This window comes from Eulemur rufifrons, chromosome 24 (genome assembly GCF_041146395.1).
Source record: "Eulemur rufifrons isolate Redbay chromosome 24, OSU_ERuf_1, whole genome shotgun sequence".
In the NCBI taxonomy this organism is placed as follows: Eukaryota; Metazoa; Chordata; class Mammalia; order Primates; family Lemuridae; genus Eulemur; species Eulemur rufifrons.
The window spans coordinates 34737668-34753944 of record NC_091006.1 but is presented as its reverse complement, the minus strand read 5'-3'; the positions used below and the strand labels follow the sequence as shown (position 1 = coordinate 34753944).

The 16277-nt window shown below is 37.2% G+C and overlaps 1 protein-coding gene across 3 annotated transcripts in view; it reads right to left on the bottom strand.

Annotated features, from left to right (window-relative positions):
• Nucleotides 1-233: 233 nt before the first annotated feature.
• Nucleotides 234-16277, bottom strand: part of GABRA4 (gamma-aminobutyric acid type A receptor subunit alpha4) — a 61727-nt gene continuing 45683 nt past the window's right edge. For all 3 annotated transcript variants that reach the window (XM_069457367.1, XM_069457368.1, XM_069457366.1), the window contains one exon: nucleotides 234-764. In XM_069457367.1, coding sequence (XP_069313468.1) covers nucleotides 234-764 — 531 coding nt within the window. The remainder of the gene's footprint in view (nucleotides 765-16277) is intronic.

Sequence of the window (16277 nt, the reverse complement as noted above, 5' to 3'; positions counted from 1 at the left end):
ATTCTGTCTAATTGGAACGCTGAATTCTTTTAAAATCAGCTAGGAAGAAAGAGGGTTCACTTTTTCTTTACCGAGGAAGCGATTAACTCTCCCAATAACCGGCTTGCGTTTTTTAAATGGAAAAATTACATAGCGTTTTTATTTTAGTAAAGAATAATTATTTATATTTAAAAACATTTAAAAAGACAGTCTGCGTTTTCATCATCTTTTAGCAAACTACTATAGAAACAAAACTACATTAGGCTTTCCGATTTCTCCATAGTGTCCTTGGATAAATAAACAACCCAATAGACCATGTTAAACGCCCCGAATGTGACTGGAAAGAGAATACGGGCGTATTTGTCTATTTTACTTGTACCAGATCCGGAAGGCGGTGGAGCGGGGGGAGGAGCAGCGGCCGGGGACCTTCCAGAAGCCCCTATGGTGTTCACTGTGGTCTTAATCCTCTCCAGCCTGGACCCAAAGGCGCGGGGGGCAGCAGCAGACCCAGCTGCGGCTTGTCGGGCCGCGCACCCGGGCGGGCCAGACGCAGGAGAAGCAGGTGGAAAGGCTCTCGCAGCGGAGATGGTTTCAGCTGCACTCGCGCGGCTGAAAGGGTTCGGACTGGAAGCTAAGTAAGACCGAGGCCTGGCTTCGGAAGGTTCTGGAACAGCCGTGGAAGATCTGCTCAAATGGTTTCCCATCTCAGTTCTGTTGCCAACATCAGATTCCGAGTGAACCAAAGCATTTGTTCTTTTCCTCATGTTCAAATTGGCATTTGTGTTCTGTAAAGGTATGTTAAAAACTGTATTGGTTATGGGATTTTATGCAGATTGGTAATAGATGTAAAGGGATAAAAATACTTAAAGTTAGTAATTTCCATAAAATAAACCTTAATATTACAGCCACTCAGCTTGATAAAAAGCACTACAATACCTAACTAAAAGATAATGTGCATACATCTGAAACTCTCAATCAAAAATCTTCTATTTCAAACTATGATCCATTCTTATAAATAATTAGAGTTTAAATCTATAGAAAGATTAGGTTGTTAGGTCTATAAACTGAGGTAATACTTGATTTTATTTTACAAATTTATGACTATAGCTGTATAAGTTCTTTGTTCAGCTGTATTGCAAATAATGTTCTGTAATATTTCATATATATTTCAAAGAGTTTTATATATGTTTATTTTATAAACAAGAAGAACTATACCTAGTCGTGTGCACAGAATAACAATAACAACTTCATATGTATATGACATTCCTTTAAAAACTTTGCTTTCCAAATCCCTGGAATTTACTTTTGTAAAGAATCTTAGACAATCATACACATTATTATAAAATATAAAAATCCTGACACATTTTAGTTTTGCACCAGAATTAATGATGAAACTACAAAGGAAAGATAATTTTAAATGAAACGTTATAACAGACATATGAACAGCATCACCAAATAGTTGCATAGATACCTGAGTCCAAACAATCAATAAAGAATGATCAAATCAAAATGTAATTCACTATTTTCCATCACATTCTTTTATTTGTAGAACAAGATTATATTTTAATAAAGCTGTGTGGTAAACCATTAAAGTTAATTCCCCTGATAATTTTGACAGGCACGATGAATAACTATACATATTCAACTCGAGATTGTCCATGCTAATGAAGGAAAGCAGTTGCTCAGATGATCCCTTCAATAGTCATGTTTGACTTTAGAATATACTATAATGTTTGCAGTAATTTGTTCTCCCTAATTATGTTTCTTCTGAGTTGTACTGAGGTTACACTATAGTTACTTTCCATACCTTCTACCCCTACCATTTTATGAAACAAATGGTGCAGGAAGAGATGGAGAAATAGAGGGCAGGGAGAAGAAGAGAGGCTCACATATGGGTGATTGGAAGGAGCCGGCCTCAGAGGACAATTCACTGATAGTAATGCCCAAAGTTGATAAATCATATACAATTCATGGAGATCTCACTTTAGAGATAAATGTTCATCCTACAAATACAGTCTTTTTTAGTGACATATGCATCAAGCATATCTCATACACTTGTGAATTATGACTCCCAGGTCACTCAGTGGAGGAAGAAAAACAGCCTCACAAAACACCGCCAATGGGCTCTGAGAGGTGTAGAAAACACTCCTCACATCAACTTACAGTATTCTTCCAAGCAGGTTGCAACTGAGCTAACGACAGCTTGTAGCCTAACACATGGCACCAAATTTGGGTGGAGACGATTGAAACCAAAATTGACACCAACCCCAAAAGCTGAAGAGCCATTACTTACTCTGCACTTGTCCTCTACAAAGCACATTATAAAAGCCACCTCATTTAATTCTTTTGGATCTCTTCTTACAGACAAGGATGATAATTAATTGATTAACATTAATTTAAAAATGTTATACACATGATGAAGAATATAAAGAAGGATAAGGTATACTCCTAACGTTAAAAGAGCATATACTATCATTGCAAAGTTAAGATACAGACTCACACAGGATACAATCAGAACTATAAAAAAAAGTAAAATACAATTAAGAACAAAACTGTGACAAAATATTACATGTTCTGAGAAGGGAAGAGAGTAAAAAAGGATGAACTAGACAAACAGGAAAGAAACATATATATTTTTGACTATAATCTTGTACTGGCCTACTGTCCTCTTTCACTGAAAGGCTGTCCATGATGTGTAGAAGTCCACATTTTTTTCTGACACTAAGTTCTAAGGATTGGAGACTTCTAATTCTGACCAAAATGAAATCACAGACTTCTAATTCTAGCCAAAATGAAGCAAAGATTTCCTGGAATGACCAAAAAAATTGGACAAAATATGCAATAAAACAACTGTTTTTTTTGCAAATATGCAAAAAATTCACTGGGCAACAGACAACATAGGACTATAATCACTGAGAGAAGAAACCATCTTGAGAGAGTTTCCATGCTGTGGTGCAGAAAAGGAGCACCCCAGAAAAAGTTACCAGACTCCCCAAATTGAGGAGATGGAGCTCAGAGTCTGGGGAGACCAAGGTGGCTGGAGTTCATAGCACACAGTAGCAGAGCGAGAACAATGAACAAACAGAGAACTCCAAAAATCTAAGAGTTTTCACAGAATATTTCGTTAAGCACAGATCAGTTTATGAGTGTAAGGTAATTACCAAGACCAAAGAAAGAATCACCTGAAATGATTAGAGGAAATAGTACCTGATGCTCACACAAAGCCAGGAATAGTTCATGTTCTCACCCACTGGACTGAAAAATGTCAAATTTATGCATCATTTGGTAGAATACTCAAAACAATCTTGCCTCAATAGCATAGAATAAATACCCCTAAACACTGCTCTGGTCCTACCTAATGAATTTTAAGAGCAAGATGGAAAAGATTAAACTGACTCCAAGTAACTTATCTGCATCCCAGAACAAAGTGCAAGAATCCTTAAGTTCTTCTTTCCCTCTAGACCAGTATCCTTCTGGAACTTGTTGAAATCCTGTGAATCATGTTCTATATGATAGACTGATTACAAAGATGGCACCAATTCATCATCTCACTCCATATCCATGGCCTTTGTGAGTTTACACATTTTCCTCCATCAAGAGATGGAGTCTATTTTCCAACAACCTGCCTTATGACTACATTGGGCCAACAGTTTGTGGTGGACACTGTCTCATTTCCAAGTCTTATCCTCAAGAGGTCTTGCTTGTTTCCACTCTCTCTTGAAACACTGCCACCATATTATAAAAACAGCCCTGGGATAGCCTCCTAGAGGTGAGAGATCATCTGGAGCAGAGCCAGTTATCCCAGTGATGCGATCCTAGATCACTCAACAGCTAGCTGACACTAGACACACAAGTCTGCCCCGCTAAGAACAAATGTCCAAGCAAGCCTAATGAACATCAACAGAATTTCCCAGTTGACCCACAGACTTGAGAGCAAAACTGAATATTTACTGTATGTCCCACAAGTATGGTGGCTGTTTGTTTTGCAGCATTATTGTGGCAATAGATAATGCACACAAACTAATTAAATCAAGGATCCTGAGAGGAAGCACTGCCAAACCTCTCGTGAGGGGACGTTCCTCCAACATTCTAGGATAATTTGAAGGTTGGCCTGCCCAGAACTCATAGAGGACCTTTAGGGGGCACTGTTGCCTAATCCACACGCTGGCTTAAAGGGCCATGATATCTTGCTGTTCATAATTCTTTAAGAATGACAATATTTTAAAATGGGGAGGGATTTTAGTAATCAACTTACTCCAGTACAGAAAAATAAGAACAGAAAGATTATGATTGGCTGGAAACCATACATCAAGTTACCTACTGGGTGTCTGTTCTGCCTCCCTGTATCACCTCTCTGCTCACAAACGTGGAGGAGGCCTCATGAACCTAACAAACTGCACCTAAGTCAAGTATTTGTAATAGTCAAGTATATTGTTAAGAAAAATTACTCAAGACTTGGATGTCAGAAAGGAATACAGCATGTCCTTTCAATGTCGTAATAGAAGATGGTTTAACAAGCTCACTCAAGGATTACTAAGTCTCTAGGAGAATTTACTTGAGTTTGATTTTGCTATTTAATATTTGATCAGAACCCAAACACAGCAAAGTTAACATATTAACTTGTATATTCCTGTCGGGTAAAACCAAAGGTTATGGTTTTATTGCCAGGTAGCATAGTAAGCACTTCTGTAACTAATCTACAAATCTTAATCTTGCATTCCTTTTATAAAAATGCCTGTACGTAGCCATTTCTCAAAAAGATTTTGAACCAGTTTTACCATCAAAGTGATTCTCTCATTAATTAATGATTGAACAAATCTTTGACCTATGTCCATTAATTATTTGTATGTCATGTTTTTGATGATTTGAAATTATATTCTGACAACATCTACTATAGTTGTAAATATCAAATAAAGAAAAGCATATATTTGAAGAATATGCCTAGAGAAAAAGGAAAGCCTAAGCAGAAAAGATAGAATCAGTCTAAGGTGATTAGAAAAAGAATCAATGAAGCAAGAGGCTTTGTGAGACTGGAGGGACATGTAGGAACAGTAACTCCAGGATTACTGTCTGAAAACAAGACCAAATCTTTTTATTCCCAGCTTAAAAGTAGAAATGAGCTAGAGTATAAAGCTCGTCTTATTCCTTACTATAGGTTAATGCATACAATACGCACTCACTTCATATTTGATAAATTGCATTGAAATGGATACTATATAGAATCAAGACCTTTTTCAAAATTAAAGAGAAAGTGAGGCAAGGCATGGTGGCTCACACTGATAATCCCAGCACTTTGGGAGGCCAAGGTGGGAGGATCACTTGAGAACAAGAGTTTGAGATCAGCCTAAGCAACATAGTGAGACACCGTCTCTAAAAGAAAATAATAATTAAATAAAAAAAAATTAAACAGAAAGTGTCAAAAAATTTTATCTGATCTCCATATTACTATTTCTTTGTCTATAGGACAGATATTTAGAAAGTTGCAGGTAGTCCCTAAGGTCTATGTTATCTGGACTCAATCTCCTGTCTGACTAAGAATGGCTAGGAAGGCTCAAGACTCTGTATATCACACTCCACATAAAGGCAAGTGATGTTAGACTAATTTGAGGCTGAAATCTTTGCTCTCTGCCACGCAGTTAAATGATACTCAAGTTATTTTGTGGTTATGTCTCGAGTTCTATTATATAAAAAGTAGTTGTCATTTTCCATCATGAGGAACCACAAAAAGATTAAGGAATCTGCTGACCTAATCTGGCACAGGACTCATTAGGACTAATACTCACACAGCCTCCAAATTTTGGAGCAACTAAGGTGTCAGTCAGAGAGACGCTGTGTTTCATACACAGTGTAGAGACTTCAGTGGCCCCATCAGTATTCAGCAGACACACAGTGGCTTCAAACCAGAAAAAGCACCCCAGCTTCATTTGAATTTTAAAAAATGATTTAGTTTGAAATCATTTTGTCATTAGTCACAATAGCCCGAAGCAAGGAAAGAGATGCGAGGTAGCAGATTCAAACATTACCAAGGAATTAAAGCAGCAACAGGCAAACAGGAGCCGATCCAAGCAATTCATCAATCATGACTGTGATCTGACACAATTTCTAAAGAAGTATTATCAACTGCAAAAAAAATATTCATCTCAACTTATTACTCTGCAGCCATGAGATAGAGTGACTAAGATTAGGCTTACAGAAGGCAAGCAGCTACATTCATATCGCTTGCCTGAGAAGCTAATGAAGTTTAATAAAATGTAATTTAACCCTTCTAAATTAAAAACTAACAAAGCTAATAATGAATGGGTTTATCTTCTAGAATATCAATGAGTCACATACTCAAAAAAAAGTAAATAAGAGAATCCAATAATGTAAAGACATTTATTCAAGGCCATCTGGACAGGCCTTCAAGAGTAGCCACACATCTCACTTAATGAGAAAATAAAGAAGTATGGTAGAGCTGCTGAAATGAAACCCCAAGATATTGATTTACTGAGGTCTATCAATACCATTTTTAGAAAATGTTACCATGTAGAAATGAAAAACATCACCTGCAAATAAACATGTTAAATATTTTATAGTTACCAAGGGACTCTATCATATATTGAGCCCCAAAATTTGGAAATGAAAATGCTGAGATCCCTATTTATTGTATTTTATTTCCTCCCACCATTAGCATTTAATCCAATCTTTGTATTTCCATAAGCCATAGAAATATTCCTTTCAATATCAGGCACAATAAATTTTTGTTTGCTTTTTGGAATTACCAGAAAAAAAAGAAATCTTCAAGAATTCGTTTATTTTGCCTTTACGTGTTTAGAGCTGAGGGTTTAAAACTTCATGGTTTTGTTTCATAGTGATTCCTAGTGGTTTTTTTTTTGTTTGTTTGTAACTGTTTTCTATATTCAATAAATGGCTCCAATGGAGGGAAACCACTTTGTTGGAAACTTCACTAGTCCGAGCAGAAGTTCTCAGCCTGGTTAAGCAGACTTGTCCAAATGCCACCTGGAATCGTGCCAGGAGGTGCTTTCATAAATGCTACCAACATAACCCTGGAAAGGAAAGAGGGCAAAGGATACTCCGCTCATTTTCTCTAAATCCAAACACTAAGCTGGATGCATCTTCTCTCCCTCGGTAAGGAAAAGCAGTATTATAGTCATCTGAGGTGTTTATTAGAATAACCTGGGAGCTAGTTGAAAACTCAGTCTCAGGCCCTATTTGCAGGAAATTGTATTCATTAGTTATGCTATTTCTGGTGATCCAGGGACCAGAGATTGAAAAACACTTGCTACCACGTTAGGATTATGGGTTCCTAAATCAGATAGATATGGATTCAAATACTGGATTTGCCATTTGCTAGCTATCAGATATTCGGCAAGTTATTTAACTTCTTGAAACCTCAAAGTCCTTCTTGCTACAAGAGTAAAGATGATACCTTCCTCATAATGAATATATAAGATAATGCATGTAAAGCTCATAGCACATTGTCCAGCCCACAATAGACATCAAATGAATATTACAGGGAAATAACCCAGCTGAGGTCAGATAATAAGATTCTGCCTCCAAAAGAAGATATATCACAGAAATAAATAATTACGGGGAACAAAATTTTGGAAGACAATTTTATGTACTTATAAAAATATGGCCACCATTTCTAATAATTAGAAACGTAAATGACCACTGAAGCAAAGAACCGTCTATGCTGAAGTCAGCAATGGACAGGGTGTTGCCGGCTGAAAAGAGAAATAAAGGCAAAGCAACGCAAAATGCAATAGTAAAATCAAAATACATACTGATAGTAAAAGTGAGAATTAACAGTAGAGCAAATCCTCTAGTTTATGCATAGGACAAATATAAAATTCTCTTTAGGGAAAAATAGCAATAGCAACAACCATCACAACAACTAACCTTTGCTGAGTGGCTCTTCTGCACCTGGCATGCAATTAACGCACTTTTAAGTGAACTAGCTACCACAACCAAATGTCAGGCTCCATGCGGGAAAAACTATCTCCACAAGTAGTTTCTGTGTCTAAAAAACAATATAGGTTATTTAAGAAGGGCATCTCATGTATCTCTATGTCAGATCACTGCCTCTGTTTTCTGGGACTTTATTAACTGTCTATAAAATCTAGAAACTGGTCATCAGGGAAACAGCAAAGACTGGAGAAACCATTGCAATCCCAACCCACAAGATGATATTCACACTTCATTATGCTGTGAAAATACATACCCAGAGCATGGGCTCACATCTACAACACTGGCAACTCAGTCTGGCTGGCCCACTTTCTAAATATAATGGAATATTACAAAGAATATATTGGAATATATTGGTCTGGCACTTTTTTCCCTTTAATTTCAATTACAGTAGTCAAAAGGACTGTCTTCCACATATAAATTGGAAGTGGGAAATGGGACAATAAAGGCCACCAGACTAGGGATAACCAGAAAGCAACAAATGTCAAAGAAGGTCACAAAAGGAAACATTGAAGGAGCTTTAATCATTACTACGGATTGAAAGGTGTTCTCCCAAATTCATACGTCAATGTCCTAACTCTCCTTTGTGACCATTGGAGATAAGACCTTTAATGAGGTAGTTAAGGTTAAATGAAACCACAAGGGTGGATCCCTGTCCTATAGAACTGGTGTCCTCATAAAAGAGAAACACCAGAGATATCTCTCTCTCTCTCTCTCTCTCCCCCTCTGTCTCTCTCTCCCCTCTCCCCTCACCCCCATGTGGAGACACAGTGAGAAGGTGGCTATTTACAAATCCGGCCTTCACCAGAAACCAAACCTTACTGGTACCTTGATCTTGGACTTTCTAGTCTCCAGAACTGAAACAAATTGCTGTTATGTAAGTTAGCCAGTCTGCATGTAAGCCAGCATTTTGTTATTATAGCCTAAACAGACTAAAAGAATCATCTAACTTCAATAAAACTAAATTCGAGACACACAGATTTTGAAGATTATTAACATTCCCATAGTAAAATAAATAAAGCCTAAACAACCTTATAGCTCTCTCTCAAGTATTACTATTTGGTGTGTTTCTAGTCTGTTCTGTTCTCTCTTCTTTATGAATGGATATACTTTTCTGGTAACCCCCAAATCCTAGGTAGGGCCCAAGTACAAGACATGCAGAGAAACGGAGATGCTTTTGACAAGAATTAAGTATTACTTTTTTTACTATTTTTACTTGTTTTTGATGAAAGAAAATACTTCCATACCCACTAGGGGGCATCTACACCCTCTTCCTAAATGGTCAAAATTGCCCATGTATTACATCCCTCCACCCACCTCCTGAGTTATTTTCAACTCTTCTTCACCCAGATTAGAGGAATTCAGTTAACTGAGCTTTTATTTAACCTTCTGGTTTGCACTTAGCTTCAGCTCCTACTTCATCTACCCAATATTTACCCCTAAATATTTCCACCTCCCTGCAGCTTATGACTCTGAGTATGAATAAGTATGCGTCGTGTATGTGTGTATGTGTACCTGTAGTTTGGATTTTAGAACATGTATCTGTTTAAATATTGGAAAATGTCATTAACAACATAATTCATAACTTTTTCACATTTTATATTAAGAATATTTTTATTCCTTAAAAGTAGAGTTAATATATGATAAAACATTGCAAAAGAAATCTTAGTAGGTTTTCCAAAAGCTAACTTGGATGGCCAAATGAATTCACCTTTAAAGCAGCCACATCATCCTATGGAAATTGTTCGCTTCAGCTTCAAAATATTCAGAAAATTACATTCAGTCTCAGGCAATATTTGAACAAGGCTTTATTCTTAATATAGACTTGATATGATTTGATCATAATGAAATTGTGCTATGATAAATAGCCATCCAGAAAGATTCAAGTCCATGCCAACCCTATAGGAGACTGGCATAGCAAGTAGTCTGAGTCACAGTTTTATCTGCATCAGCAAAGGCAATCAGGGCACCATCTAAAAAACGATCATTTATCAAGACCAGATATGCTGGGGGAAAACAATTCCACACCTCAAGCATTATCAGCCAAGTCCCTTTGTAAACTCATAGCTCTGCAGGGCAAGGAAATCTTTGATGAGCCACGAACCTTGCTGAATTTCTTCAGAATTTTAGACAATGTTTGACTACTGAATCTAAACATTTATAATAGCACTAATAGATTCATTTTTAGGGAAAAAGGAAAGCTCAAATCCCATGCTGCATCTCTTGTTGAAGCTTATTCCCCAAGTCAAGTGGGTAATGGAAGACCCACAATTAAGCAATAAAATTCTCATTAAAGACATTGATTCAAACTAGTCACATTCATTCAACAAATATATACTGAGTATCTCATTTTTCAAGTTATTTTTTCTTTTCTGAGCATTGGGAGTACAGAGTTAGAAAATAATACAGTCTTTGCAATTTCTTCCAGGAATCATAAAAATTATAATAATCAATAAATGTTATAAAGAAAAATTAGAGAAACTAGGGAGTCCATTGCCTTGCCTGGGAGCCAGGAAAGCTTCTTGGTGAAAGTGACACTGACGTTAAGCTGAGATGTTAGGGATGAGTCAGGTTTAATCGGGTAAAGATTAAGTACGTGACAGGGTAAGAAAATGCCCAGTGGTAGTGGAAACAATTTTCAAAGATTTCTCTCAGGGGTATAATAGGAATTTTAGTTCCCTTGACAATGTTCTAAAATCTTCCCTTTCTCTACTTACTCCAATTTTCTTTTGCAATGAACAATTAAGGCAATAGTTTACATTCTATTTTAACATAATTAATTCTGATAATATCACTGTCCAGACAGAAATCTCGAATCGTCAACATTTCTACAGTGTACTCAACACTTACTATGAGCTAAGCACTATACTAAATTGTTTTCACAAATAATCTCACATTGTTACTACAGCAATTCATGAGATGGTATTAATATTCTCATTTTTCAAATGAGAGCACCGAAGCCTAGAAAAGTTGGGTAACTCTCTGAAGGTCACCTAATTAAAATGTGTTAGAGTCATGATTTGAGTAGCAAACCCAAACTCAACCACTTTAGGAGGCTGCCTACAAAAACAAATAATTGTTTATGGAATTAAGAAAAAGCAGGAAAGAGTTTGCCTGAAGTTATATGCACAAAAACCCATAAGTGGCATTTGTAAACATCTTGGTTTATCAGATTCTGATTTGATTTATATGTATGTAGTTTCTACTATAAGCTAGACATTGTACTGACTCTTTATATTCCACAAAAAATCCTTCTCTAATTAGATAATCTTTCCTTTCCAGTATACCTGAAAATTGTTCTAGAGTTCATACTAATTGTTCTTACTCCCATTCATAATATCCTTTGTACTTCTTGGTGCTTGACTGTCCTGAAGTGCTTACAGATATAACTTTCTATCACAAATATCCTCTACATTCAGGCCTAAATAAATATTTATAAATAGGCCCACATTTAGATGATTTATCCTACAGAAAACTGCATCTTAACAACAAATTCAATCTAGCTGAGCAAAGTTGTGTTTTTAATTAAAGAAACTTTCTCTTTTAGTTATTTTTAAAATCAATCAACAATGCCACTGAAAATCTGCTACTTCTGTGTGATAAAAATATTTTTATGATCTTCTTCTTCAAGAGGAAAGCTATTCCCCGACTTGCTTCCACAAATTCGTCCTTAAGTTTGAAGATAGCACTCTAAAAAGCTGTTTAAAAATGGACTATCCAAGATATACGGTAAAACTGATTCAGACATTTTTCCCCCTGTCGCTCAGGACACTGCAGTTTTAGCTCCATTTGTAACCCAGAGAAAGTTTCCACATGAGCACTAGCTCTAGTCCCTGACTTGAGAATGATTCTTCAAACATGTAATTTTCTACTAATAATTAAAGTTAATGAAGTTCAGCAATGCATGTGCCAAAGTACGTATAAGTGCATATACACATGTATATGCAGCAGAAGAGGATTCATTAAGCCACTATTGTGAAAACTCACATTTTTAAAATCAACCCCCTCCCTTAGTTTTTACAAATGGAAGCATAGTCAATTGGTCATAAAGTATATGTCAAGTTATTTTGTTAACACAATTTATTACAAATCCACTCTATCTATAGTAAAACAGTACATTAAGTAAGCAGAACAAATTCAACTTCTACTGTGACATTGGTTGGTAGCACTTACACTGTCAAACAGACAACCCCCCAAATAGCTGAAGCCATTTGGATGTTTTCCAGGAAATAATTTAACTTGCCCCGAGGAGCAAGCGCCATGCTATCAGCTATAGTTTCCAATGGGGCGTTATCAAAACCATTCCCATTCGACATTGAACAAGACTCTCATGCTGAAACAGCTGCTCATTGAAAAGTGGAAAAAAATTTTAAACTTTCTCTGAGTCTAGCTAATCTTACTTGAGCTAGAAAATAAGGTATTAGACTATTTTGCATGTTCTACCACTTTATGACAAGAAAGCCAATTTTGCACTTCAGTAAAGGCAGATTGCAAATTTAGCATGAATTGAACCAGTAGCTGAGTTGCAATTTATGGCAAATGGCTCATCAGCACATTAATGTATACACCAAGATAACCACTTCAGCCAGGCAGGCTGGAAACTGGAAGACCCAAATGTCTGGCAGGCAGCAAGGGGAATGTGCCCTCTATCAACACCTATAAAATAAACCCTAAAACCAAAAACTATCAAACGTCATTATCACACTGGTACGGCAGTACATAGTAGTAAAAAAACCAAAGTCAGAACCATAGGTTCTGAAACCAGATATATTCAAGTTCTGAACTCTGCTAAACACTAGGTATGCAACCTTGGGCAAGTTATTTAGCCTCTCTGTGGTTAAGATTCCTCCTGATTATAGTAAGGACAATGACAATAACTACTTCTTGGAGTTATTGGTGGGATAATATCCATACAGTGCTTAACACACTGCTTAGCACATAGCAAGTCATCAATACTTGTCCAATATTAACATTCTGTTGTTGTCATTTCATATTGTAAGACAGGTGTGTAGATAGACCCTGTAAGATAAACTATTACTATAGAATTTTTCATTATTTTTATACCCGTTACATTTTTTCAACAGAAGTAAATGTTAAATGAATATTATAACTTTCTGCCTCAGGAAAGTTTGGAAGTATATGGGAACCTACATTTGTGCCCTGTTCAAAATTAATTTTATTTGCTATTCCTAAGTGGGCATAATCAGCTCCATTCCTTGGAGCAATGCTAATAACTAGCTAACACCCGACCTGCTCAGATCTGCCAATTGTAGGAAGAGGCAATTAAGGGCTCCAAGGTTTAAAAGGCTGAAAAGGTTTCCTTTGGACTGATGCTTGCTTCAACAGAGGCACAACATCAAGAATCCTGTAGATATTATTTTACTTAATTATATTAGCAACTTAAAAAAAATTTGTACTGTCTCAAAATATAATATGCTAAAATTTCTTTCAGATTATAAATAAGCAAACCGATAGATCCAGTAGGATATCATTCAGATGTTCGAGAGGCATAACAAACTTCTAATTTATTCATTCAATTATTCCACGAATATTTATTGAGTACTTATTTAAGTTCTATGCACTTTCTTGGCTCTGGTGATACAGTGAAAAAACAGCCCCAAATTCCTGTCCTTGTTTGTAACTCCTGAAACTCCTCAAATCTTTGACCTCTTGCAGCTACTGCAATCTAGCACGACTGGTTTCATGAAAAATTGTCTATAATTACAGCGTCCACTTCTTTCCCTGTCACTCACTCACTCTTCAACACATTGTTATTTGATTTCCCTCCCATCTTTCCTTTAAAACTCCTGTGTATGATTCCAATAGGCACTTTTGAAAATCTGTCTTACATATTGTCTCACTAGCAACACTGTGGATCAGTCCTTGTTATTATCCTTTAAGTTTTTCCCATAATTCCATATTCTAGTAATGTTCCACTCATCTTTCTCAGTCTATAGTGTGGGATGCTTTTCCTCTACCTAACTCTAAAATATTTTCCCATGGGTTCAGCTCTTAGTTATCTCATTTTTCTCAGTTTTCAGGTGAATGAGCCTGTCCAGTGGCTTTGATTACAATCTTTATGTCAATATCATAAAATCAATGTCTTCTCCCCAAATTTTACTCCAACATCAAAAAAGACATCATTCAGATGTCCCAGATGCGTGCCAAACTTTTAATTTATTCATTCATCCATCCACCCATTTATCCGTTCAATTATTCAACAAATACTTATTGAGGGCCGGCGTTCCAGGCACTGTTCTTGGTTCTGGTGATACGAAAGTAGGGGAATAGGACAAAATTCCTATCTTTATGGAACTTAGATCATTGCCCATGTCCAAAGTCCAATATATGTACACATTTACTATTCATATCCAATGAACTCAAGCTAGGTATTCAAACAAATATATCCCTCCTGCTGTATTCTAGATCTGAGAGAGCAGAACACTATCCAGCTCGCATTCCAAGTCACAAAACTTCAGTTATCTTTGCCTCCTTCTCCCCTATTTTCTTTTCCATCCAGCTTCCTCAATATTTTCCTAATCTGTCTATTCCTCTCCACAGCCACCGGAAAGGTGGTCAACATTTCCCACCTGTCTACTCGCAGAGCCTATCGCTATTCTGAGACCCAACATCCTTATGCACCTTCGCCATCTCTACTCTCCAGTAAAATATTTGTACATTGCAAATCTGATTGTGCCGCTTTCTCGTTTAAACTTTTTTCTTCTCACCTGATTGTTTTCAGGGGGAAAAACTTACATGGCGTCACTTTCTACGTGAGCTGCACCATCCCTCCCAGTCCAGCCTCATCTTCATTTTTTCCCTCAAACTTCCTCTCAACTGCCTCACCTGTATAATATCTGCTATTAGCTCTGGTCCATGTTCACTTGGTTTACCCAGGAGTTTACTTGAGGTGGGCTGATAGCTTACTGCCTTTCCCTGCCTGAGGGGTGCTCTGCCTACAGGATCTTGACTAGGGTTGGGAAGAGGTTTAACCAGAATTGCAAGTTAGAAAAATGCGCATGATCTCACTTATATATGGATTCCAAACACTCAAATTCATAGACACAGAGAGTAGAATGATGGCTACCAGTGGTGGGGTGGGGAGGGAGGGATGAGAAGATGCTGCTCAAGGAGTAGAGTTTCAGCTATGCAGGAGTAAGTTCTAGAGATCAGATGTACGGCACAGGGACTATAGTTAATCATGCTGTACTGTATACTTGAAATTTGCTAAGAGAGTAAACTTTAAGTGTTTTCACCACAAAAAAAGGTAGCCATGTTAAAAGATGGGTATGTTAATCAGCTTGACTATAGTAATCAGTTCACCGTGTACATGTATAGCAACACATGATTCTGTACACCTTACATGTATACAATGTCAATGGAAAAATATACTGCTGAGCACACCTTATCAGCTAGAGATAAGAGTCGGTCAGTAACTTCTTTGCCACCAGTGGGACAGTGGAGAAGCTTGTTCCCCACACACTCTGGGAGGGTTTCGAGCACGATGAGCACACAGGGGTAAGGTTAACGATACTTAATTTCTTTTCTTCCTTTCCCTCTCACTTCCCTCGCTCCTGGGGATCATCTCAGAAATACGTTGCTTGCGCAAAATCCTTGCAACGGAGTCTGCTTTGGGGAAAACCTAAATTAAAACAGCTGGACTCTAACCAAGCTGTCTCGGTTTAGCTCCACAGTGTGAGCTGTATCCCCTTGCTGCAGTGTCTTTGCACATCCTTCTCTTCTCACTGTCGTATTTCCTCCATCTTCTTTGCCTTCCTTATATGACTTGCAAGATAGTACCTAAACCTTGCTTCCTTTGAGATGTTTAACTTGACACCCACCACCCACATCGGATGTCCCACCATAGAAACTCAAACTCAGACGGTTGTATCTTCACCCAGCGTCCTGTTGCTTTTTTCCAGCCTAGCATTTAGCACAGTTGCATGAGTGCCTCTCCCAACTGTGAGTTTCTTGACGGTTGCAACCATGCCTTACTGTGTTCCTCCCCCCAGTAACTAGCACAGTACCAAATGCTAAGAAGTATTCAGTAAAAATAAGCTGAATGAATAGATAATAAATAAATGATGAGTTAATGGTATTAAAATAAATCAACAATAAAATCGTCCCCTTCTGCACACTCCAAACAGCAAAAATGAGTTTCACACATTGTGTCTCAGGAAATAAGTAGTTGGCAAAGCTGTATAGCCAAAAGCAGCACATTTAAATCCACTTGAAAACCAGATGACAGTCATTTATTCTACCCAGATTATACTTCCTGGGCCACTACAGGAGTTAATGGACTGTTTAATGAGTCAATCCTGGAATATTAA